This window comes from Ceratotherium simum, chromosome 13 (assembly GCF_057802395.1).
Source record: "Ceratotherium simum simum isolate JZ-2026a chromosome 13, ASM5780239v1, whole genome shotgun sequence".
Lineage (NCBI taxonomy): Eukaryota > Metazoa > Chordata > Mammalia > Perissodactyla > Rhinocerotidae > Ceratotherium > Ceratotherium simum.
Window position 1 is genome coordinate 38,501,900 of NC_141912.1, and position 26,275 is coordinate 38,528,174.

General features: G+C 45.3%; 1 protein-coding gene and 1 pseudogene across 1 annotated transcript in view; both read left to right on the forward strand.

The window, feature by feature from the left end:
• The window catches only part of TBC1D22B (TBC1 domain family member 22B), a 70,019-nt gene extending 46,147 nt beyond the window's left edge, over positions 1–23,872 (forward strand). The window contains exons 9-13 of the mRNA XM_004424193.3: positions 934–1,040; positions 1,704–1,779; positions 4,131–4,258; positions 4,544–4,639; positions 21,880–23,872. Coding sequence (XP_004424250.1) covers positions 934–1,040; positions 1,704–1,779; positions 4,131–4,258; positions 4,544–4,639; positions 21,880–22,008 — 536 coding nt within the window. The 3' untranslated portion in view covers positions 22,009–23,872. The remainder of the gene's footprint in view (positions 1–933; positions 1,041–1,703; positions 1,780–4,130; positions 4,259–4,543; positions 4,640–21,879) is intronic.
• On the forward strand, positions 12,735–14,895 carry LOC147915696 (cytosolic iron-sulfur assembly component 2B pseudogene; annotated as a pseudogene).
• Positions 23,873–26,275: the final 2,403 nt, after the last annotated feature.

A 26,275-nucleotide genomic window follows, 5' to 3' on the forward strand; every position in this document is an offset into this window, starting at 1 on the left:
AGGCTTCTAGAGGACTCCTTATGTTCTCCCCACTTTCGTCTCAGACCTCAGTTGTCTGTATTACAGACAACTTCTCACTCCTGTTACTTAGTGTGGGGTTTCCATGAGAAGCTAATAGATGGTCCTCTTTAAAGGAAGTCTCATGGCTACAGAAGCTTGGAGAATGCTGGATAAGCAAGGTTGAGCAGATTTACTTAATGCAGAATTATACCTTATACCTTCTCAGATCCTTTTGTATGCTGTGATCTTTGTGAATCTCCAAGATGGGGATATGTAATGCAGCATTTCTCAACCATATTTGTCTATGGAACCCCTTTTTTCTTGAGTATCGTATAGGATTGATGTTTTGCAGAGCCCATCTTGGAAACTACCAACTTGGTGAAATTAGATCCTAAAAGCTCCCACAGGTTTGGGACATCTTCCTTCACACATTCATCTTCCCTTCTGAATGGTGAAGCTGTGGGTCTGCCTTGTCAGAATTTGAGGATTCCATCTTTAAAATAAACTATGGGGGCTATCTGATCTCAGCTCTTCTCACTACATATAAGTGTGAGTGGCTAAGCTCACTGAATTTTTTAAATCAAAGGATTTTTCCAGACCGTCTCCAGGGGGCTGGATATAGCTTGTTGAACGTTAAGGCCTGAAGTATCTTTTCTGAAACTGAATGAATAAACAGAGGAAGGGAAAGATATGTTGGACCCAGTGGAATTGGTGTGAGAAATGGCCTGTTCAGTGTTGTAATGAGATCCTCAAGAACTTTCCTGGGACACCTTGCCCCCCTGACAAGGGGAAGAGGAGGGCGGGCCCTTTTCCTTGGCATCAGGTTAGCCTGGCTCTCCTCTGGCCTTAAGGACCCCATTGAAGATACTAGATTTTATCTTTGTCTATTTTTTAGAGAAGACGTCTCAACTTGCTTCATCTTTTGTTTTACAGAAGAGGATGTGGAGAACTTCGACGTGACCAATTTGTCTCAGGATATGCTGCGAAGCATTGAGGCTGACAGCTTTTGGTGCATGAGCAAGCTGCTGGATGGGATCCAGGTGAGCAGGTTCTCCCCTTGAGGGACGCCTGGGTCCAGGGGCTCCTGCAGGCCTTGGGTTCCTTATTGCTCTTCTGCATCAGACAGGGCCCCCACCAGTGTGGCTCCTCCTCTTTTTGGTTGATCCATCTCTACCTCTTTCATTAGCTTTATTTATTTATTTTTCCCCCAAAGCCCCGGTAGATAGTTGTATGTCGTAGTTGCACATCCTTCTAGTTGCTGTATGTGGGACGCGGCCTCAGCATGGCCGGAGAAGCGGTGTGTCAGTGCTCGCCAGGGATCCGAACCCGGGCCGCCAACAGCAGAGCGCGCGCACTTAACCGCTAAGCCACGGGGCCGGCCCTTTCATTAGCTTTAGCTTTCAGCGGACAATGGTCTAATGTCCCCTGGAGTCTCACGAACTCTGCACGTTGCCCTGGCTTTGTCATCAGAGCAGGCCCCTCCTTTCTGCTGTGCACCCCAAGCCATGTGGTTTGCCTCCACAGTGCAGGGCTCTGTTAGGCTCTCCCCACACTCTGCTGTTCTGTGGATCCCTTTGTTCCTCGAAACACTGGCACTGGCTTTGGAAAAACAGCTTGTGCTTTTAAAGGTGTTTCATTGAACTCGAGAGGTGGTAGCATGACTGTTTGGAGTCCCTGTTCATTGTGGCTCATGTCGTTTGCAGGATAACTACACCTTTGCACAACCAGGGATCCAGAAGAAGGTCAAGGCACTGGAAGAGCTTGTCAGCCGGATTGATGGTAGGTTCAGAGAAGGAGGAATTCTCTAGAAAAGCACAGTATGATCTGACACAAGCCACTTATGCTTGTGGGTCCCCTCCTCAGCCACTTTCCTAGCCAGGACCCTTTCCAATTCACTCTCTGCTGTTGGCAGCACCAGCATCCTTCCGAATCTCAACAGGAAGGTGAGGTGAGAACTCAGCTGTTGCCTCAAGTTCTTTCTCTCCTTAGTTTTCTGTCACCAAGTTCTGTCTGTTCTGCTTCAGCATCTCGCCTCACACTCACCCTTTCTCCTCCATTTCCCTATCCACAGCTCTGGTCCAGCCATGCCTGAATTTCTGCACCTTCTTCCTAGAAGGACTTGCCTGCTCCATACTCTTTCCTCTTCTAAACCATCTATCACACAACCATATCTTTCCGGAGCACTGTTCTGGGTCACGTTCCTCTTCTACTCTGAAACCTCCTGTGACTTTTAGCATCAAGTCTGTAGTCTCACCTTGTCCTTCGTGTGGTGGTGTGACTCAGGACTCCTGGGCTTGACGCAGGGTCCTCGGGTCTGGCTGATACCCCAGCAGGACTTTCCATAGCCCCCTATGAACTGTGTGGGCTGGGGGAAATGAGATGTGGCTCTTCCTGAAGCAGAATATCTTTGAGGAACAGGAGCCTTGCAGTGATTCCTTGGCTCTGACTTGGAATCATGGAATGTTAGAACTAAAAGGCAACTCAGGAAGCCCGCCTATTGATGGATGAAGAAACTGAGGCCTAGGGAGAGAAGTCAAGAGTTAAGTTTCGTGAAGAGCATAGATCCTAACAGCGAGGTCTTCTGTTAAGTGGGATCTCTAGCACCAGTTAAGTTGTAAAGCTACCTTAGGACTCCACCAGTTACTACACAACAATAATTCTCATTTCCTGGTTTCCTCAGTCATGGATTTTCTGCTTCACCCAAGCTTTGCCTTCCCCTCCCCCATACAGAAATTGCATATCTTTTTCTTTTCTTTCCCAGCTTCTCTTTTCATGAAAACCTTCCCTGATTTGTTCCACTCACTCCAGCTCCTTTTATGACTTAGGATTTCAATCTTTCCAGCTCATTTGCTTATTTACAGTTATTTCCTATGCATCGTATGTGGGATGTTTTCTTCCTCTTGTCGCCCTGACCCAGCTGTTAGCCCCATGGCGGGGCCCACCTCCAGCTCTCTTACATCCCTCACCTGGGTCCTGGAACAGGGCACATGCTGCCAGAGGCAGGGCTGCTAAGCTGTCCGACAGAGGCCGGTCATCAGTCAGGTTCCAGAGGGCAGAGGCTGTGGTTTCTGCCGCTGTCTGCCCTATCCTTGTTTTCTCTGCCCTCACAAATACCAGATAAATAAAGGCATAGTACTTAAGATAGTGGATTTTTAAATGTATATATCTTTACTGTTTCTTTGAATTATAGAAGTAATTCTTACTCATTACAAAAATTTAAACAATTCAGAAAAACACAAAGTAAAAAGTAAAAATGCTCCCCCTTCCTTAAATTCTACTCCCCAGAAATAACTGTTGTTAATAGTTATTCTTTCAAAAATTGTATTAAGTATTTACCACATGCCAGGTGCTGTTGTAAGCTTTTATTTTCTCATTTTGTCATCCCTAAAACCTTCTGAGTTAGGAATCATCATCCCTATTTTATAGATTAGGAAACTGAGGAAGATAGTGATTTTTTGAAAAACCTATTAAGCATTATTTGAAGGGCCGTCATGTAGAACAGAGATCAGGTTTGTTTTGGGTTGCTCCAGAATATCACATAGACACCAAGGAGTGAGAGGTTGGAGGAAGCTAGTTTCTGTTTAATACGGCGAAGCACTTTCTGGTGAATCACTTAATACGTCAGTAGGAGAGGCTGCCCTTGAGTGGAGTCAGTGAACCTCTTTCACTGGCAATGTTTGAGTCCCTGCTGGCTGCCGTCTGTCAGGGATGCTGAAGAGGAGGTCCTCACCAGCAGGAGGATCGCCAAGGTGACCCCCAAGGTTCTTTTCCATTCTGGCTCCTTCTCTGATGAGTAATAAGGTCAAGCAACCAAGTGAACCTTATGTCTCCTGCTTTATGGCTAGAGCAGCCCTGTGAAGGAAGGCAGGCACCTAGAATATCACTGTGGGGTATTAAAATAGCTCTTCTGTGTGTGGGGCTGCGTCAGTTATCCGTGGGGTGTTGCTGTGAGATGGTGAATTAAACACACCGTCCTATAGACAGTCAGATTCCAGTGTGGCCTCTCTCTGTCTGGCTTCCCCAGGGGGAGGTGGTGAAAAAGAATGGAAACTGCCTTTTTGGCTCATGTGACTTTTTCAGTCCGATCCCCTAGGTTGTGCCCCCTGGGCCAATGACACTTCCTGTTTCAGAGCAGGTACATAATCACTTCAGGAGGTACGAGGTTGAATACCTACAGTTTGCCTTCCGTTGGATGAACAACCTGCTTATGCGGGAGCTTCCCCTTCGCTGCACCATCCGCCTGTGGGACACATACCAGGTATGAAGAGATTCCTGCCCGCTCCACGCCAGGGTGTCCCTCAGGCGCCCAGCCCCCTGCCCTGGGGTGGAGTGTAGCTGCTCAGAGGGTCCCCCACCTCCTTTCTGCTTGTGTGTCTGCCTTAGCCTCATGGGCAGGGCCTCTGCCAAGTCTCTGCAGGCTTCTGTTTGCCCAGCCGTGAGAGGGCGCTGTGCTGCTTTCCCACCTTGCAGAGGATTGGAACGGAGAGGACTGGAGCCTGCTGCTCGGACGGGCTGGGCCTAACTCTGTTCTTTCCCTTTCCAGTCTGAGCCAGAAGGGTTCTCCCACTTTCATCTCTACGTGTGTGCAGCCTTCTTGATCAAGTGGAGGAAAGAGATCTTGGATGAGGAGGACTTTCAGGTGAGTGGCCAGAAGCTCAGCCTGGGCTAGAGATGAGCATCCGAATGGGAGTCATCCGGTTAGTGGGGCTGCACACATAGAAGGTTTCTCAACAGCTGCCTGGCTGGGAAGAGGAAAGGAGAAAGGAGGCTCAGAAGAGGTTGCCCCTCCCAGTTGACAGGAAGTCACTGTGGCCCAGAGTTCTTCAGTATGAAGGGTCTTAGTGGCAGAAGGGCCGCAGAGCAGCTGGGCAGGCCTAAGAGACCTTTCATCTGCTCATTGGCAAGAGTTTGCTGAGTGCCTGCCACATGCTAGGCACTGTTGAAGGCGGAGGATATATGGGGAAAAAAAATAGACAGAGATCTCTGTTCTCACAGAGCTTACGTAGTAGTTGGGGAGAGATTTATGGTAAACAAACACATGGTAAATTAAAAATGTTAGAAGATGATAAGAAATATTTTTTTAAAATAAAGTAGAGTAAGATAAAGAGATTATTAGGTGGTAGAGAAGGGACAGGTGGCAATTTCAAATAAAGTAGTCAGAGTAGGCTCACTGAGAAGGTGACATTGGAATGCAGGCTTTGAGAAGGTGAGGGAGCGAGCCATGTGGACATCTGGGGAATAATGTCCAGGCAAAGGGAATGGCCAGTGCACAGGCCTTAAGGCAGCAGCGTGCCTGGGCTGTTGAAGAAATCCTGATGGTGGCCAGTGTGGCCTGGAGCAGAGTGGTCCAGGGGAGGAGTAGGAAGAGATGAGACCAGAGAAGTCACAGGGACCAAGATCATGGAGGACTTTGTAACCACTGTCAGTGGCTTTTACTCTGAGTGGAAGAGGAGCCATAAGAGGGTCTTGAGCAGAGGAGGGACATGATCTGACTTATATTTTCAAGGATCACTGGTTTCTCTGTAGACTGTAGGTGTGGGCAAGGGTAGAAGCAGGGAAACCACCCAGGAGGCTATGGTAGTCCCCCAGGTGAGACATGAGGGTGGTTTGGACCTGGATGGTGGCAGCGGAGGTGTGACAAGTGGCCAGATCTTGGGTATATTTTGTATGTAGAGCCAACAAAATTTCCTGATGAATTGGGTGTAGGGTATGACAGGAAGGGATGGGTCAGGCTGACTGTAGTTTATGAGAAGGTTGTAGGAGGAACAGGTTTATGGAGGAAAATCAGGAGTTCAGTTTGGGGCATGTCGAATTTTAAATGCCCTTAGACTTCCAAATGGAGATGTAAAGCAGACAAAATAAATCTTAGGAGTCTGGAGTTTGAAAGAGAGAGAGATCTGGGCTGGACATATATGTTTAGGAGCCTTTGGCTAGATAGTACTTAAAGCCAGGACACTGGGTGAGATCTCTAAGTGAGTGTGAACACTGGAGAGAAGAGGACCAGGCCAAGCCCTAGCACAAAGGGCTCTACACGAAGAGGCCGGCTGGGGAGAAGAGGTGGACGGAGCAAAGGAGGCAGAGGGGATGACCAGTGAGGATGCGGCATCCTGGAACCCTTGGGTGGGGACGTGAAGAAGACTGAAGGGCATGCGTTAGGTGGCGGAATGCCAGGCAGCTGCTCCGGGGGGCCCAGGAAAGGGGGAATGGAGCAATGGGGATTGAGGAGACAGTTTGCCAGACTCTATGGTCCACAGGGAGAGAGGCCTGGAGATTGTTCATGGTCCTTATCTTTGGGAGCAGCAGTGGGCTTTTGTTTTTCTGCTCTGCATCTTTCTGAACTGAGAGGTTTTTTTAAAATGGGCATATATTTCTTTTAAAAGCAGGAGGAGAGAGCCAGAGAAGACTGAATGTTTTTCTAACTAATAACGTGTGTGTTCTCAAGAGCGGCAGCTCTCCGTGTGACCCCTGAGCACACCACTCTGTAATTGGTGTTAGGTGGTTCAAGAACAGAAGCCTGTTCCACAGATAGATGGAAAGACAGGACCCGACTTTCCCAAGTAAGGGCTTTGGAAGAAAAAGGGGAGAGCGGGCTTCTGTGGGTGGATGCTAGCTATGGTGCTGAGGCTGCAGGCGGCTGATGAAGAGCCACGGCTTCTGCCAGCAAGCAGCATATGTGACGTCCTAGGATAAATGAGCACAAGGGGCTGGAATGGCCGTGTGCCATGTGAGCTATCAATTTTGATCATGTGGTTGAGGTGGAGCAGGATCTCAAGAGCGTGAGGTTTAATTTAGTTATCATGAGCCAGGCTCAGAGGGCCTTGTCGTATGTGATAAAGGTACTTCTCAGATTAGCTCAGGGAGGTGGAGGTGATTCCTGGAATGGCTTCTAGCAATTCACAGTATTGACAGCATAGGACAATAGTCTGTGACTTTAAAACTATGTTAGATATAGAGATGTTCTTCTTTACTGGGTAGCATATTCCATTATCTGATGGATTTGAGGTCTTTCTGCAGTAACCCACAGAATAACAGTGGGGCTTTTTTTTTTTTTTTTTAATAATGTTATTTATTTATTTTTTTCCCCCAAAGCCCCAGTAGATAGTTGTATGTCATAGCTGCACGTCCTTCTAGTTGCTGTATGTGGGAGGCGGCCTCAGCATGGCCGGAGAAGCAGTGCGTCGGTGCGCAGCCAGAATCCGAACCCAGGCCGCCAACAGCGGAGCGCGCTCACTTAACCGCTAAGCCATGGGGCCGGCCTGACAGTGGGGCTTTTTATCCGCTGCTGTGTTAACACCTCAGTTAGTCCTACTCATGGAGGAGTCGCGCCTCTTTTTTTTAGACGAAATAGAATGGACAATTAAACTGGATGGTCTGCAAAGTTCCTCCCACCCCCGCAGTTTTATAAATCTATGAAGAATAGAAGAAAAAAATGGCTGTGTTAGGAAAGACAGGCGGTGTCCTTTAGGAGACAGAAGCGTGGTCCGGGTGTGAGGAACAAGGGCACAAGAGCATGTGTGAGATCTTGAGATACCAGTCCATGACCGCTGCAGGGGGAGAAGACCCACACACCCTAACGGCTAACGGGCCGCCTGTAATGAAATCCCTGCGAAGGAAGCTCTGTCAGCAGACACAGGCATCTCCGAGGGCCAGACAGGCGTCGCCTGGGAGAGAGGTTTTAGGGCTAAAAGCTGGATGACTCGAAGAAAAACCAGGTGAGGTAGCTGCAGAAATAACAGATTGTGGCAGGTTCAGCAGACCAGCCGCTTGTCACCCTTAAATTAAGAGCAGGGAAGAAGAGCCCGCTGTGAGGGGAGCCATGGAGGGAGTCAGGGGGAAGCAGCACCTTCCTTTTAAAGTTGGGGACTATGCAGAATAGTGCAGTTGTTAAGCCACCATCTCTGGAGCCAGTCTGCCTGAGGGCAAGTCCTGGCTCTGCTGCTTTTCAAGGTGTGCAACATCAAGCAAGTAACTTGGCTCTCTGTGCCTCAGTTTTCTTACCTGTAAAATGGGGATAAGAATGTGGTGTGTGTGTGTGTGTGTGTGTGTGTGTGTGTGTGTGTGTGTGTGTGTGTGTGTATATATACCGTGGAATACTACTCAGCCCTAAAAAAGACAAAATCGTCCCATTTGCAACAACATGGATCGACCTGGAGGGTATTACGTTAAGTGAAGTAAGCCAGAAAGAGAAAGACAAAACAGTGCATAATTTCACTCATGTGGAAGATAAACCAACACACGGACAGATAGAACTGTTTGGTGGTTACCAGGGGCTAGGGGGGTGGGGGGTGGACACAGTGGGTGGAGGGATGCAGTTAATATGGTGACTGATAAACAATAATGTACAACAAAAAAACTCACAATAAAAAAAAAAAAACTACCCATAAAAAAAAAAATGGGGATAAGACTAACATGTGAAGCAGTTAGTGAGAATGGTGTACTTTGCATATCGCCCTCAAAAAACAGCTTATTATCATTGATATTATCACTCCCTGATATTATTACTTCCCTGTCCTCCTGAGTCCGAGAACCAGTGAAGTAGACAGAGCTTTAGGAACCCAAGTCTCTAATTAAGCGGTTTTTAACTTCCCTGAGCAAATCATGCTAGGCTAATCCTGAGTGAAACTGCCCAGCTGGTGAACAAACAGGGCTGGAGAAGGGGGTGTCAGAGGGTGCGGGGGCAAAGGGTAGTGGCGAAAGCCCCCAGAAGGAAAGGCACCTACTTCACCCTGGCCAGGCAGTTGTCTAGGGTCACACTGCCTGGGAGAGCGAACCAAAATCTGATGACAGGAGGATCACATGAAGAGGTTTCCTTCCTGAGACCTCTGAGCAAGTAAACCTGAGGCCCATCTGTGCACAGGTACTGCAGGGGCAGAATGGCCCAGTCCCCTGGGGCCCATTGAAATGAGGGCTGCTTGAAATGAGGGTTCCAGCAGAGCCAGGCCAAGGCTCTTTCGCGGTAGAGGGAGCCCTCAGCCATTCCGGCCCTCAGCCTGGGCTGGTGTAATAGAATAATGATGGTAGTGTTAGGTTGAATTATACGAAATTGTTCATAGGTCAGAACAGTCAAATATTGGCAATTTCATAAGGTTCACCCTGATAATAGCCAATTCTTAGCACTTGTAATGTGCCAGGCACTATTCTAAATGCTTACCTGTGTTAATTCATTTAATCCTTGCAACAGTCTCACAAGGTAGGTCCTAATTACTATCCCCACTTTACAGATGGGGAAACTGAGTCACAGTGAGTTTTTTTTTTTTTTTTTTTTTTTTTTTAAGTGACTAGACCAAGGTCCCCCAAGGAGTAAGTGGTAGAGACCTGGAATCCATGCTCTGTGTGTGGATTGTGCTCTGCTGTCTCTGCCTCCTCCTCCTGCTCCCCTCAAGACTTCCCCCACCCCGCACCACTCCTCCCTTCTCATTGGTGATTGCTAACAGGCTTTCTTCTCACAAGGTAAATGTTTGACAAAAAATTAGTGGTTTTCAAATTGAAACAGAATTCCTCCCAAGTCCTCCTTTTGATCTCCTACTGTTCTGGCTCCTGGGTTTTTCTCCTTCCACTTCCAAAAGGACCTGTGACCTCCTGATCCCCTTTCATGCTTTCCCTCCCGGGGGCCTCGAAACCACCCACACATGTCTTTGTGGGAAGGAGGAGCTCTAATGGTCACCAAGACTGACTGCAGCGATGCAGCCCGCTGGAGCAGAGAGGGGGCCGAGGCTCCTGGCTCCCAGAGAGCCGCCAGGCTTCAGAGCTACCGCACACGAAGGGCTGAGCGTCAGACTCAGGAGGGGCTGGGGGTGAGGGATTCCACCAAGACCAGGTTTTTAAAAGTGTTTCTCTCTCTCTCTCTCTAACTTTTTATTTTGAGATAATTTTACCCTTATAAAAATATTGCAAAAATAGTAGAGTTCCCATACACCCCACCCATATCCATTTAATGTTTACATCTTACACAACTGCTGCAATTGAGCAACGAGGAAATTCATGTTGGTAAAATACTATTAATCTATAGACCTTATTTCAATTTTTCCAGTTTTCCCATTAATATCCTTTTTCTAGACCAGGATCCTAATCTGGGACAGTTCTTAAGTCTGTCTTTGTCTTCCACGACAAAGAAAATTTTCAAAACTTTTGAAGAATACTGATTAGTTATTTTGCAGAATGTCCTTTAATTTGGGGTTTTTTGACGTTTTCTCATGATGAAATTGAGAGTTATGCCTTTCGGGGAAGAAACCACAGAGGTGATGTGTCCTTCTCAAGACATCGTGTCAGGAGTACATGGTGTTGGCGTGTCTCGTTACTGCTGCCCTTGATCACCTGGCTCAGGTGTGTCCACCAGGCTTCTATTGTAAAGTTACTGTTTTCCCCTTGGTAACTAATAAGTATTTTCTGGGGAGATGCTTTGAGACTATGTAATTACACTGTTTCTCATCGTTCTTTCACCCTTTAATTTTAACATCCGTTAATGGTTCTTGCCTGTCACAGTCATTACTGTGACGTTTGCCTAATGGCAATTTTCTATTTTCATCATTCTTTCTATATTTATTAATTGGCCTTCTACTCTTAGGGAGAGTTGTTCCTTCTCTCCCATTTATTTATTCAAGTATTTATTTATATCAATATGCGATTCATGGGTATTTATTTTATGGGTTATCCAACACTGTCATTCTTTATTTTGCTGTTCACATCATCCCAGCTTTGCCCCTTGGGTGCACCTTCAAGTTGCCTCCTGTGTCTTTTTGGCTCCATCATCTTTTAAGCACTTCCTTACTTTGTGGCACCACAAGATGTTCCAGGCTGATCTTGTATTTTCTTTGCTCCAGCCTTGGAATCAACCATTTCTCCAAGGATCCCTGGTTAAGTCAGTTTTTTTGCCACTGAAAAATATTTAAAGGTGTCATGATAACTTTGGAAATAAGACTGTAGGAAAGCATTTATGTGAATTTCGAGAACAGGCAGAACTAATTGATGGTTTAGGTCAGGTCAGTGGTGGTGCAGGGAGTATTGACTGGAGAGGAACGTGAGTCTTCCGGGGCCCAGGTAGTGTTCCCCATCTTGATCCGGGCATCGGCTACGAATGTAAAATGTCATCCAGCTGTACGCTTAACTTGTGTAGTTACCATATGCACATTATGCTGCATTTAAAAGTTAACAAAAACGACAGAAGGGCACATGATAGGAGAAAGGCACATGGTTCACTTTGTCGTGAGGCCACCATTGAAAGGTTGGGAGGAAGTAACTTGGTGGAGGAAAATGCAACAACACTAGGATCTGCCTACCAAATAGACAGTTGATCATGTAAAAATTACATCAAAATGGATAAATGCTTCCTTTCTCACGTGGGAAAGCTCAAGAGTAAATGAGTGTACTTGAATTTTGGTACCAAGTGAGGATCTTGTTTTTGGCAACTTGGAGGCTTGCAGGAAAAAGGGCGACCACTAGGACTCAGGGTTGACAAGTCACAGAAGCAGTGGATGTAGGGGGGCAGTGTGCAAGAGGTTGTGCAGCACTGCATGTGCCGGGGCATGAGCAGTAATGGTGGGAACCTTCCTGGCTAAAGGAAGCTTTGGTGGTGGTCAGGGAGAGCCATGTCTGCCTCACCCTAATGCAACATGGCCTCCACGTGCAGCGTGGCCGAGGGAGGGGGTGGGGGCCTCTCTCCCCGGGCTGTGAGCGTGAAGAGGGCTGTATCTGCCTGAGGGTCCTAAAAGGAGGAAGTAAGCAAAGGGAACTCGGACCTGGAGGAACTAGGCTGAGCATGTGAGAGCTGAGAGGCGTGCCCTCCCCACTCGGATGAAAGGCTGCTCCAAGAGCAAGCCGTTCACGCTGCCCCCGGCTGCACTTTGCCAGATGCTAGCTCCCTGATGACAAGGTAGGAGAGGACGTTGCAGCTGCAGCCCCCACACCAAGATCCGCAGAGGAGTTTTCCTGGCAGAGGAACGGCCAGAGCAAAGGCCCTGCAGGGTAAGAGGCTGAGGTGTTGGGGGAGGGGAGAGGCAGGGAGAAGGCAGGGTGGCCGGAGTGTCCCGGGGCTGAGGGAGAGCACTGCCAGGACTGACTTTGGAGACTGTGGGAAGGAGATCGGGCTTGATTCTAGAACAGGGGAACGTTGACCACCTTCTTTTGTCACATCAGCAGCCCACCCCCTAAAGCCTGGCCCAGTAAGGTCTGGGCCTTGGCCTGCACTGCTGGCTCTTTGGAAATGGAAAGAGGAGGGAGGCCTTGGCCCACCCCAGAAGGCCGGCCGAGTGAACTAGGGGTGTGAACTAGGAGAGGTGTACACTCCATTGTTAAATAACAAAATCTCAGCAATGAGAGTGGACTTTCAGCTCTGCCCTCTGGCCAAGGCTAAACCCATAATGTTAAATGAGACTGGGAAATCCACAGAATTAGGTCACTGGAAAACATGTTTTTATTCCTGACACCCAATGGCACGGTATGCCATCGAGGCAGGTTGTGGCCGTCAGACTTCTGGGGGAGACTTGCCAAAGCTGGTTAATGTTAAATCCAGGACAGGAAATCTGAGTGAGTGCTGTGAGTGAGGAATGCATGGCAGGCCCACTGTGGGTCAATGCACCAGCACATAGTTACAGCCAAAACAAAAGGAGTTGTTGGGAGGGAGAAGGGAAACACTTCCAAAAATCCAAAAGTCAGTGTGTGTTTAGAAGAGCATGAGCCATGCCAAATTGTAGGCACTCAGACAAACAGCGTACAGAACATTTATATAGCCTGGCAGTGGTTCCATGATGGTGGGCAGCGCTGGGATGGAGGAGGCCTCCTGGAGAACACTGACCCCCTCATCTGTGAGTGCGCTCGGGAGCGGCTGGTGGCCATGGGTGAGGAGGACCAGCTGGTTCCTGACAGCACTGGCATGCGTGAGATCTTCAGTCTGATTCGCTCCATTGATGACCCGGAGCATCCACTGACACTAGAAGAATTGAACGTGGAGAGCATGTCCGGGTTCAGGTGAGCAACCCCGAGATCACAGTGGCCGAAGCCTTCACATCCACCATTCCACACTGCAGCATGGCTACCCTTACTGGCCTGTCCATCAAGGTCATCAAGGCCCATCAAGGTCAAGCTTCTGCGATCCCTTCTCAAGCATTTCAAGATGCACATTTCACCCGGGAGCCGTGCCTTGGAGCATGCAGTGAAAAAGCAGCTTGCGGATAAGGAGAGGGTGGCAGCTGCACTCGAGAACACCCGTCTGCTGGGGCTTGTCAACCGGTGCCTGTCGCCTGCTCCTGAGCTGGGCTTTCAGTCCCCAGCGCCACCCAGCGCTCATGGCCTTGTTTTCTTCAATCACTAACAATGAGAAACTAACATTTTGCATTTGATAGTAAACCCCTAATTTATATTAAAAAACAAAATTTGTGCAGAATAAAGTAACCCACAGGAAGCCTGAAAACTCTGGCTGTGGCATAATATATCTTGGGAAAGCTTCTGCCCAAATCAGAGAGAACAGACACCTGAGCAAATGCTTGGTCACCGTACAGTCGAAAAAGTCATCACAGGAAAAGCGGGTCTGTGAGAGCCTGGAAGAGCGTGGGGCCCCACAAAGATGTCGGGGCAGGTGCCAACAAGGCTCCAGATGGCACAGAACTGATTTTAGGGGGACTCTGACGACCAATAATCAAAGTTCCTTTAAATTTATAAAAAGGAACTGGCAAGGGAGTCGATGGGACCAGCTGATGACTCGAAACCAAAGCAGCAGCTGGTTTCAGAATCCTTTGCTTTCATCTTATGGAAGAAAACCTTGGAGAGAGTCCCACCCCAAAAGTGTCTTTTGTAAGAGACAGGTCAGAGTTATTAAATGAAATAGTGCTAAGCCGGTGGGATGTTCCAGGCCGAGGTAACAAACTAAACGTAAATAAATCCCTTGAACCAGATGGCATCCACCCACCACTTCTGCAGGAACTCCAGTGCGACTGTGGGACGTTGCCCATCTTCACAGATAGCCAGTGCATTGCCAGTTTGAATCCTGCCCGGAGGAGGGGTTCAGAGGGAACCCCTGGAGCTGAAGATTTTCCACCCAAAGCAAGCTGGTGTGAGGAAAGACATGATTCCTAGACACGTAAACAAAACAAGCCACTGAGGGGACCCGACATGACTTGCTGTGAGGGGGAACTTGCTAAATGCACTAGGTACTTTGACACTGGGGAAACCAATGGAAAAGTTTAACTCTCAAAAAGTTTACAGCCAAGGACATGTTTTTGAAAATTTACATTGAGACCAGGGGAATTGTTTTGCTACCTCACTGATTCTCAAAACAGGAAGGATTTGTTTTAAAGCACTCGTTTGACTAGGAAAGTATTTTTACATGCCTGAAGACATTTTATATTTGCAAAGAATGTTCCAATATTGTAAGTGATTCAACACACGGTATCTGATTTAATAGCATATGTTTTGTGTGGCTTTTAAGTTCTTTTGCTGTTAATTATCAACATGTCCTGTCTGTGTTATGCTGGCCCTTATCACTGAGTAAAATTAATCAGCTCTCCCCAATTCCCTTCAAACAACCTCTTCTCTGACTTCTTTCTGTTCCTTCCACAGTATGCCCCACTTCTCTTTTCATGCCAAGGCAAGTAGTAGTTATGAGCATAGTAGTTATGAGCACAAGCTCTAGAACCACATGGCCTGTGTTCGAATCGCAGCCCAGCACAACTCTGTGACCCTGGGCAAGTTCCTGAACCTCTTTGCCTCAATTTCCTCATCTGTGAAATGGAGGTAATAATATGTATCTCATGAAGTTGATGTGCAGATTAAATGAGTTAATATAGAGTACATGTAAAGCATTCAGAGCCCATCTGGTCTATAGTCAGTGCTCAGTAAGTGGTAACTCCTGAGATGATTGTCCTTGAGGTTCTCCCTCTTCCTCTCCGTTCTCCCATCTGTTGGACACTCTCTTTTTTTTTTTTTTTTTTTTTTTTTTTAAAGATTTTATTAATTTTATTTTTTCCCCTCAAAGCCCCAGTGGATAGTTGTGTGTCGTAGCTGCACATCCTTCTAGTTGCTGTATGTGGGACTCGGCCTCAGGATGAACGGAGAAGTGGTGCCTCGATGCGCACCCGGGATCCGAACCCGGGCCGCCAGCATCGCAGCGCGCGCACTTAACCGCCAAGCCACAGGGCCGGCCCTGGACACTCTCTAATGGGGTTCCCCTGCACCTTCTCCTCACCAAGGTCTCTGCTGATTACCTACTACCCGTTCTCCTTTGGCCCCTGTATCTAGTGGTTGTCTTTTCTCCCCTCACACACACATACGGCTCAGATTCCTCCTCTGCCATATTCCTTTTCTTTTGGGATCTGTGGATTCTCAGCAGGTACCTGGGCCAGGCCCTTTTCTGCTCTTGCAGCCATTTCCAGCTTTTCAGCTGTGAAAGCCATTGCCCCCTTTCCGTTAATTTGGAACTGCTCTCTGCTGCTTGCCCCACAAGCTGTCTTCTCATGACTGTAGCGTTTCATCTGACACATGTCATGCTTAGTGCTCCCGAGAGCTGGCTTTGTAACAAATCTTCAGTCGTTCCCTGCCCCAGCAGTGTCTCTTCTCTACCCCTAGATAAAAGCACCTCTTTTGTGATTAATACCTTCTTCCCCCAGCCATGATCATTCAGTTTCTACCTCTTTATCCCAAATTTATCAGTACTCTGGGCAGTGTTCCCATTAACAGCACTGATGGGGTGCAGTTCCTAGGCATAGCCACCAGATGGCAGAGTGGTTCCTCATACCTCAGCCTCACTGCCGTTGGGGGAGGTGGGGAGTTAAGTTAACTTGCCCAGGGGTAGAATTATTTCAAGGCTTCTGGGAGGTTTCTAGCAAGGCTAGAAGGATTGGAAATTACAGGTATATCCTATCCCAGCAAAGAACATTCTTGTCTAGAGAGATCACCCCTTTCTTGTTTTTTTTTGTTTATCCAAGTGTATGTAACCGTTATAGAAAAATTAGAAAATACAAAATAAGCAAAAAGAGAGAAAAAATCAAGTACCTGAAATCTTACCACATAAAGGTGCTATATTTCCTTCCAGACATTTTGTCATGCAAATCTATATGAATAAATACATATTGTGTACATGTGACCATTAATGGAACAATTTTGTATATTTTGTTTTATAACTTCTTTTTATCACTTTGCAAAATATAGTGGATGTTCTCTAATGTCAGAAAGTATAAATCTATATCATTTCCCTATTTTTGTATTTTTTAGACATTACATTAGTACATACTTGTGCAAAAATTGTGGAAACATTAAAATAATATCTTGGCTACGGGGTATTCCAGTTTACACATTTAGCTTAAATTATTTAATGAAAGGTCACTCTCTGTGTGCCATCTAGGGGTTTCCTTCCTTGGGATCTCACTGTTAGGCCTGCATCTCAAGTGTGCTTTTATTTCTTCAAGAGCTTTTTAATCCCTCTAGTGCTAACCGCAAACCTGGGCACCTACTAGAATCATTGGAGAAGATTGTGAAAGTTGTTGATTACCAGGTCCCATCCCAGGTCTTTAGAATTCAAAACTCCAAGAATGAGGCTTGGGCCTGTGTATTTCTAAGAGTTTCTGCAGTCACTTCAGCTCTTGCAGCCTGGTTGGAACCACTGGCTATGATGACAGGTGAGACATCACTTAAAGCCTTAAGGGTCTCATTGAGGTTCCAGGCCCTGGAATCTTCTTGCTTATGTGCTGGATGAGGCTAAGCAAGTATCCTTTCTTCAGCTCCCCTTCCATGGAAGGCAGGGGCTGTTCTGAGTCAATGAGGTATTTCCTTAGGAAATAGGATAGCAACTTGATCTCACCTAGCAAGTTGATTGAAAGTAGGAATGAAGGGGCCAGCCTAGTGGTGTAGTGGTTAAGTTCAATGCACTCCACTTCGGTGGCCCAGCTTTGCAGGTTTGGATCCTGTGCGTGGACCTACACCATTCATCAAGCCATGCTGTGGCAGCGATCCACATACAGAATAGAGGAAAGATTGGCATGGATGTTAGCTCAGAGACAATCTTCCTCAAGCAAAAAGAGGAAGATTGGCAACAGATGTTAGCTTAGGGCCAATCTCCCTCACCAAAAAAAAAAAAAGAAGGAATGAAGTTCTATCCCAACCAAAGCAATTTGTACAAAAAAAGAAAGCTTTCCAATGAATGAATGAAGTTAAAAAATTTAATATTATCGTTAATGTGGACAGGGGTGTTAAACTAGATTCTGAGGGGAAGTATAAGTGTTCTTGTGGGCTGTGGTGTGGATCGAGAGAAGGGCGAGCTACCAGAGCAAGGGACTTTAACTAGGGTCCACATTTAGAAGTCAGGGGATCCCTAGACATGAATGGAAAAATAGTTACCATTTTATTTTCAATGACTCCTAACTCAAAGTTAGCATTTCCTGCAATAATGAATGTAGGCCACAAAGCGCAATAATATTAGCAGTACCTGTCTTTGTCGTTAATGGCAAGTATTTTCATATCGTGTTAGGTTGTTGTGGATATCTCAAAACGTTGCTTATGTTCATCCCTGCTTTGAAATTATGATGGTTATTTAATCTGCCATTAGATCTTGTTATAGAATATATTAATAAAGTACATATATTGCAATATCACAGGTTTTTAAAATATTTTGATAACTATATTTCAATTTAACTGGTCTCCTTTGTGATACTATGTATTTTATTTTATGTATTTAGAACCATTATTCTGAGAAGTAATCCATAGGCTTCACCAGACAGCCAGAGAGTCTAAGGTACAGAAAATGTTAAGACCTCTGTAATAGTCTGCCAAGAGTTAGGCTAAAGGTCAACTCCCTGAGGAGGATGCCGGCAGAAAGAGGGATACCTTTTCTAGTTTGTAGAGGTGGGGGCACTTAGGGCAAGGAACAGGAAGCAGGAGAGAAGAGTCACAGGGGCCAGAGGTTAGGGAGTTCATCAGGGAAGGGCAACATTCAAAAAAATAAGTTGAGATGGAAATGATGATTCTCTTTTAAAAAAAAAAAAAAAGTACTGAGGCAGACATAAAGGACATAGAACCAAGGCCAAGACAGAACCCAGAGAGAACTGTTATTGTGAGAAATGAGCACTCCAGAGATGTTCAGAGCAGCTAAAAGTAGGGTTTTTGAAAGCAACGTTAGTATCTGGGTGGGTTGAGTGACATCACTAACTGGTTGAGTAACTGGTCTGGTTGAGTGAATTCAGTAACAATGATGTGATGGGAGGGAATGTTTACCTGGAGAGTGTGGGAAAGAGAGAAGGTGATGCCAGCAACCATGGACGGGAGAGTATGGACCTATACAGAAGAATATAGCCTGACTGCTTTCTCATTATGTTCTTCCTGTGGGTTCACCATTTTGACTGAAGGCTTTGCGTTCTATTCTCAGGCTTGGAGATCTCTGGGAAAGGGGTCACAATTAACAGTCTGTTTGTTTAATGAGAGTATTCAGTCCTGGTGGAGATCTAGGGAAATGAACATTGCTCTGGAATGTATTTTCTTGGTGAGCGTTAAGTACCTTTAAAATGTTCATGCCCTTTGACACCATAATTTAATTCCTAGGAATTTAGCCCAAGGAAATAATCTAAAATATGACTTTATGCACAAGGCTGTTCATTATAATTTCGTTCTAGTGAAAAACCAGAAATAATTAAGTGCTCGAAACAGGAGGATGTAGAGTAAATGATGGTGCATCTGCATCATGGGAAATTCTTTGGCCATTGAAAATGTCTACAGGAGTTTTTAATATTGAAGGAAATGCTTATGATAAATGCTAAGTAGATTCAAAATTATAGAGAGGAAATACTTCAACTGTGTAAAATGTGCAGAAAAAGGACTGGAAGGAAATATGCCCAAATGTTTAAAAGTGACTTCCTCTTGATTATGAAGTTATGGGTAATTTATTTTCTGCTTTTTTACTTTTTACTAAACAAAACTTCCACAGAACGTGTATTACTCAAAAAATATTCTATCACACAAGTAATATACAAAGACTTTATTGTAAAAATTGAAAACAAGGGACTCAAAAGATATAGAAGTATAATGAGAAAAACGTGAAAGTTTCCCATCCCTGGAGGTAACCACTATTGACGGTGTACCACCTGGCCTTCCAAAATTTCTGTGTGTGTATATATATATATATATACACACACACACATATACACGCATATATTAATTTTAAGTATACTGTTGTGTTTATATATTAAGTATATTGTGTGTATATATACGTATATATGTATATATGTGTATATATATACATATATGTGTATATATATGCATATATTAATTTTAAGTATATTGTTGTATTTTCTAGTTTACCTAAGTGGGATCATACTATAAGTATTTTTCTGCAACTTGCTTTTTTTCCCTCAAAAAATGTCTTAGATATCTTTTCCACCTTGGCACATGTAGTCCTACTTCACTTGTTGTAGGTGCTGCCTTGTATTTCACGATATGGAAAATCGTGGTTTATCTAACCATTCCCACACTGACGGACACTTCCCTAGTGTCTTTTCCCCACTATTTGAAGCACTAATGCAGTGAATACCTTTATACAGGAGTGTGAGTATTTCCCTAGGAGAGGGACATAGGAGTAGAGTTTCTGGATCAAAGACCAGTGCATTTCTGATTTGTGTGTGTATGTGTGTGTGTGTGTGTGTGTGTGTCTGAGGAAGACTGGCCCTGAGCTAACATCTGTTGCCAGCCTTCCCCTTTTTTGCTTGAGGAAGATTGGCCCTGAGCTAACATCCGTGCCAGTCTTCCTCTAGTTTGTATGTGGGTCACTGCCATAGCATGGCTTGATGAGTGGTGTAGTTCTGCACCCGTGATCTGAACCTGCGAACCCCAGGCCCCCGAAGCAGAGCACACCAAACTTAACCACTACACCACCGGGCTGGCCCCATGCATTTCTGATTTTGATAGACATGGCCTGTGTTTGTTAAGATGATATAAACTTGTCTCCTATAACCAAGACCCTAGAATAACAGTGGCTTAAAACAAGATAGTTGTTTACTTCTTTTCAATCAACAGTCTAGGGGTAAGCAGCCCAGGGCTAACGTTATGGCTCCCGAGTGGCAGGGATGCAGATTTCTTCTCTTTTGTTGCTCTGCCATCTTCAACACATGGCTTTAATCTTATGGTCTGAAATGACTGCTTCCACTCCTCCATTTATATCCATTTTCTAGGAAAGGGAGAAGTTTAGGGCAGAATCCAGAAGTGACACCCTCCCAGAATTGGCCAGAACTTAATTGTATTGGCCATGCATAGCAGTGATGTGCCATAGGCAGCTTTGTTCCCAGCTAAATTTCTGTTGCTAAAGGAAGAAATCTCATAAAAGATATACAAGCCCTTTACACTGAAAACTATAAAACATTGCTGGAGTGTTCGGATTAGCTAAAAGCAGAGTTTTTAAAAGTAATCATAGCGTGTGGGTGGGCCATTGGCATTCTGTACGTTACCTATTCACATCACTCATATGTTTTCCTATTGGGTTGTTTCCCCGTTTTTCTTACTGATTTGTAGGCACTCCTTTTTGATTATGGATGTTAGCCTTTTGTCTTCATAGGTGTTAAAATATTTTCTTATAGTCAGTTTCTTATATTTTAACTGTTTTTGGTACCTCTTGACATGTTAAGGTTTCAAAATTGTATGTAATCAAATCTATCAGTCTCTTTATGGCTCTGGGTTTTGTGTCTTGCTACTATTATTTTTATAATTAGAAAAATAAGAAGAGGGCCGGCCCCGTGGCTTAGCGGTTGAGTGCGGGCGCTCCGCTGCTGGCGGCCCGGGTTCGATCCCGGGTGCGCACCGGCGCACCGCTTCTCCGGCCATGCTGAGGCCGCATCCCGCATACAGCAACTAGAAGGATGTGCAGCTATGACATACAACTATCTACTGGGGCTTTGGGGGAAAAAATAAATAAATAAAATTAAAAAAAAAAAGTAAGAAGAATATCCGAGTAAGAAAGAGAGACAGAGAAAGAACACAAAGCAGCAGCAACAGCATGGGTAGATAAATTACAGAGACAACCTAAAATCTCACATTCATTTTTTATTCTAATATCCTCTTTAGTAGGCTATCTCCATGGAGCTGTCTGAGGGACGTGGGCTTTGAAAACTGAATAGGATTTAGATAGGTGGAGGAGAAAAGGTTTTCCAAGTGAAAGGAACAACATAAATTAAACTGTGGAGGCACAAATAAATCTGGCTGAAGTGGACCTGGCTGCATGAGGCATGTACGTTGGGAACAGTGGGAAATTAGCTGGACAGGTAGGTTGAGGACAGTCTTTGGAGAACAGGGTAGAGGAGACATATAGCGATTACAGGTGAACATTGGGATTAGGAGAAAGGTGTCAAATGCAAAACGATATGCAGCAGTCTTATCAATAAAGGTTTTTTAAAAAAGGAAGCAAATTAAGTATCTAACAAAAGATAAATGGTTGAGTAGATCAGGGTTTACCCACATGATGGAATACTGATAATGAGTATAATCATTTTTGAAGGCTGCATGGAAAAACATGAAAATTACATTAAAAAAAGATTAAAAAGTATATGAAATCCTAATTATGATTACAACTATTTAAAGAAATATGCATGTGGAAAAAGACTGAAAAGGAGCACTTCAAAGTTAAGAGAGGTATATTCAGATGATGAGTGGTTATCTTTCTCTTTTAAATATCCTTATTTATTGTTGTCATTCTCTGTAATATTTTTAAAGAGGCAGGTGTTAGTGGATCAGAGAATCAGCAGAGGCTTTTCAAGCCTTCCTGAAGGTGAACTAGGGGCCGAGGGCTGTGTGCTGCTTGGGAGAAGGGAGGCCAGATCCTTTGGGATGGATGACCCAGGAGAAAGGGACCCATTCCAGGGCCTGCTGGTCCCTTGCTCTGTAGTCCCGGGATGATAAAAGTCCTTTTTTGCATTCCAGGGTCTCCTCATGCTGCTACAAAACCTACCTACGATACACTGGGGCAATGAAGAGATTGGGCTGCTTCTTGCCGAGGCGTACAGACTCAAGTACATGTTTGCCGATGCCCCTAATCATTACCGCCGATAGGTGCTGCCTCCCCGTGTGGACCCAGACTGCCCCCATCTCTGATGGCAATCTGATCACTGTGGCCACTGTGCGAGCCGTGGACCCCAGCCAGGAACCACTCCTGCTGTAAAAAGCTCACATCCGCCGCCCAGGTCTTAACTTTTTGGCGTGCCTGTCCACCAGTCGATGTCTCCAGATGGGTCTCTTGGACCGCTATCAGTATTCCATGCCGTGTGGATGGGCCCAGCTCTGGGAGAGGACAGAAAAGGAGGTACAGGGTTGTCTGCCCCTTTAAAAGAAACTGGACAAAAGAAGGGGAAGACTCAGGGTCTCAACTCACATTGTCCCTACACAGACTGGCTATCTCTTGCCTCCCAGCCCCAACTGATACTGTTGTTTTTGTGACATAGTTTGATTGGATCACAGGTCAAAAACGCCTTATGTTTTCAAAAGACTCCTGGTCCCTCTGCCCTCTCACCTGTTCCTAGCCCTTTCCCTTCTACCCTAGTCTGAGCCAGTGAGGGGCAGCTTTTTAAGACCATTGTTCTCAGATGGAGGAGGCACTGATGCTTGTAACTCTGGGAAGAGGCCTACACCCAAGGGCTAGGAATTTTATTTTTCCTTTTCTCACCAGTTTGTGTGTGTGTGGGTATACACACCCATCAGCGTTTAGTTACATGTCTGAATTTCTGTGTTCAGACTAGCCCCGTCAAAACCAGCTGGCAAGGGCCCCAGTGACCAAGTGTACAAGCGTCCCTTGAGAAGGATCAGGGCAGGGGAGGGAGAAGGGGCTTTTTACCTCTCCAAACCCTTTTTCCGTGATGACCCACTCCAAGATATTATGTGTAAATTGTGTTATTATGTATATGGTTAAAGATGTACAAATATATGTCCTGTTTGTAGCAGATATGATTTTATATTTATAATGTACATCAACATGTGAAAGCAATCTAGGTCACTAGCACAGACGAAGTTGCCAGACAGGTGGCTTCCGCGCCTCCAGGTTGGGTTCTGGGTGCCCTCCTGTGAGGGAAGTGAATGGGAGCCTGCTAGAGCAAGCATAGCTGAGCAGATGGAGCTGCTTTGAAAACTGCTGGCAGCCATCCCAAGCATCAGTGTCTCAGAGTTCTCTCCTCTTCTCTCTTCCCACCTCTCCCCGGGCCTTTCTGGAGCATCTGCCCTGCTCCTTCCCCCTCTTCAGCAGAGAGAGCTCTCCACCCTTCACCCCAGCAGCCTCCCAGAGAGAAGACTAGAGGCATAAACCCTTCTGCATGTTTTTAGCCCCTGCCTTTCCCCCAGAATCTGGGGAGGGCTTTTGTTTTTACATTTTTAAGTCAGCATTGGATTCAAGACAGAAGCTGTGACTGACTTGTCCGTGCCAAGGAAAGAGGTTTCCTGTGTGTCCCTGGGGTTTGGGGCTCTTCCCAGAAAGAGACATTCGATGTCGCCCACTGTCACCATCACAGCCCACACAGCTCATGAGAGGTGTGACCCATGTTCAGTTTTTGGTGTTTGGTAACGGAGAAGTGGGAGGGATGCAAGGAGCTGGCAAGCAGCTGTCATCCTCTTGGGAAGTCAGGCAGTGTCCCCAGTGGGTGACACCCTTGAGTCTCTGCCAGTGAAGCCCCACCACGCTGGCATGTTATATTTCTCACCTGGAGCTGTTTCTCAGGCATTCTTCCTAACCCTTTTCCTTTTCCCCATCAGTGTGCCTCGATAGTCTCCTTCACAGAGTGAGAGGGCTGTGACCTCCCTCAACCGGACTAATTAAAGAGAGACACTTGTGTTCCCAAGTGGTGGTTTTATTTTTTTAGTTTTTATGTTTGTATGGGAAATTGTGGATGACGTGAAAGAATTGTAAATAAATAGTGTATTTCCTCCTCCACTGCTGATTTTTCTCCCGTGTATCTGTGTAACCTGGAACATAAGGAGTCTCCTTTTCTGCGGTTTTTCTTGCTGATAATGGTAAGTATGGGGTACAGGCCTTCTGTAGGGCAAGCAGGGGATCAACAGAAGATCAAAAGCTGTCTCAGAAGAGGTCAGCAAACACTCATTGAGTACCTACTCTGTGATGGTGGAGGTTTTCTCTTAGTAACCTGTCTCAAGAAAGGCAATTGACTGCATTTTGCATCTACAGAGGATAGATTGGAATGGTTTCTCCACCCAGAACTTCTTCTTAGGATTCATTTGAGTGTTTCTTGGTTTCAGTCATTAGGAGTTATGTTAGGATTAAATTCAGCTACATGTAACAGAAACCAAAAATAACTGGTTTACACAGCATGGGAATTTACTTCTCCCTCACATAAAAATTCAAAAGTAGGCAACCCAGGGCTAGTATAATGAGTCTGTTTCACAAAGTCTTTAGGAAGCTGGACTCCTTTTCTAGCTCTTCATGGTCTAGATGGCAACTAGCACTCCAGCTGCTACATCCACTTTCCAAGCAACTGGGTAGATTACAGAAAGGACAAAGGAAAAAGAATGAAGGACAAAGAAGAAAAGATCGAATGGAATGTGCCAGCAGTGTTTTAAGGAAGGTTCCAGAAAGCTGTCCCATAATTCCGCCTCTTACAACTCACAGGCCAGAACTTAGTCCCATGGTGGGTCACCCCTAGTTGCAAGGGAGGTTGGGGGTTAGTCTATTCCTGGCAACCATATGCCTGGCTCAGAATCAGAATTCTGATTACTACGGGGGAAGGGAGATCAGATATTAGGATTCAGGTAGCAATCTCTACAATAAGGACTTTTGAAAATAGAGACCAGACTTTCCCATAAGCATATATTCACAATTAACCTTGGAATTTAACTTTTGTCAAAACATGGACAGTATTTCTACTTGATATTATTTGGACTAGGGCTATTAACTGTTCTTAAGGCTGGTAGAGAAAATAACTAACCTGAACTAGTCTTCATTCAAAATTTCTGTTTTTCATTTATGTAGGAAGTCAAGCATTTTCTGAAGTGTTTGATCATGATTAGAAAATTGATGAAACCTTTCAAACTAATCCTAGCATACTCTGAACTGCAGTTTATGCAATGTTTCTGCAGTCTAAATCTCTACAATTCTTCCTAAATAGGCCCTACCTCTGTTTTTATTCATCTGTGAAAGGAGAGGAGCACAGATTCCTCATATAGTGACCTCATTTGCTTCTAGAGGCAAGAGCCTCTTGTTGACAGCATTTGGCTTTTCTTGGATTGGACTGTGCATGTCAAACATCTTTGTAAAGCTTTAAGGATTGGAGTCAGAAACTAAGCCCCAGTAACTGAGCCCTTCATACCTCTCCTTGGGACTACCACACTCAATTCCTGGTTGGAGACAGTGTTGGAAGCTACCCTGGACACCAAGGAGAGGACACCATAGACTCATGATGAAAAAGAGGAAGTTCACAAAGAACCAGAGAACATAAAGTGAATTGCCACAAGACCAGAATCTTCTGAGCCTGTGCCAACTTGCCGGGATAGTTGCAGCACACCTGCAGCTAGAGCAAATCAGAGCATGCCCTTATTTTGGCAAAGGCTGAATTAGAATTCTTAGAAGCAGGGAGAACCTCGTTGGTTCAGCAGGTGGCCTGTGAGCTATGGCTTCTGGGTGATGAGTGTGACAGTCCCTGCTTGAATTGATAGCTGTGGTGTGGAGTCTGTGAACCAGGCCCTGGGGACTCACTACTTTTGCTATAGGGACACCAAGCTTGTCTCTATAGGGACCCCACCACACCTGTCCCACCCTACCCAGCTACCTGAGAGAGGAAAACCCAGACCTTCTCTTCCAACTACTGGTCTCCAATCTTTTTGTCCATCCTTTTAATCTATGTCTTTATATTTAATGTGGGTTTCTTAAAGACTTGGGTCTTATTCTCCAATCCAATCTGACAATCTCTTGTTTTTAACTGGTGCATTTAGGCCATTTACAATGAATATTATTAATATGGTTGGATTTAGGTTTACCATTTTATTTTTTTTCTGTTTGTTCCCTTTGTTTTTTGTTCCTCCCCCATTTCCTGCTACCTTTTGGATTATTTGTATATTTTTCAGTATTCTTTTTTAATGTACCTATTGACTTTTGGCTATATCTCTGTATTTTTTTAAGAGGTTGCTCTAAGGATTACAATATACATACCTGTTTACAGTCTACTTACAGTTAATATTTGATCACTTCAAGTAAAATGTAGGAGCCTCACAACCATGTAGATCCTTTTACCTCCCCCTTTTATGTTATAGTTATATGAATTATGTCAATGTACATTGAAAACCTCACCAGATGCTGTTACGATTTTTGCTCTCAATAGTTATA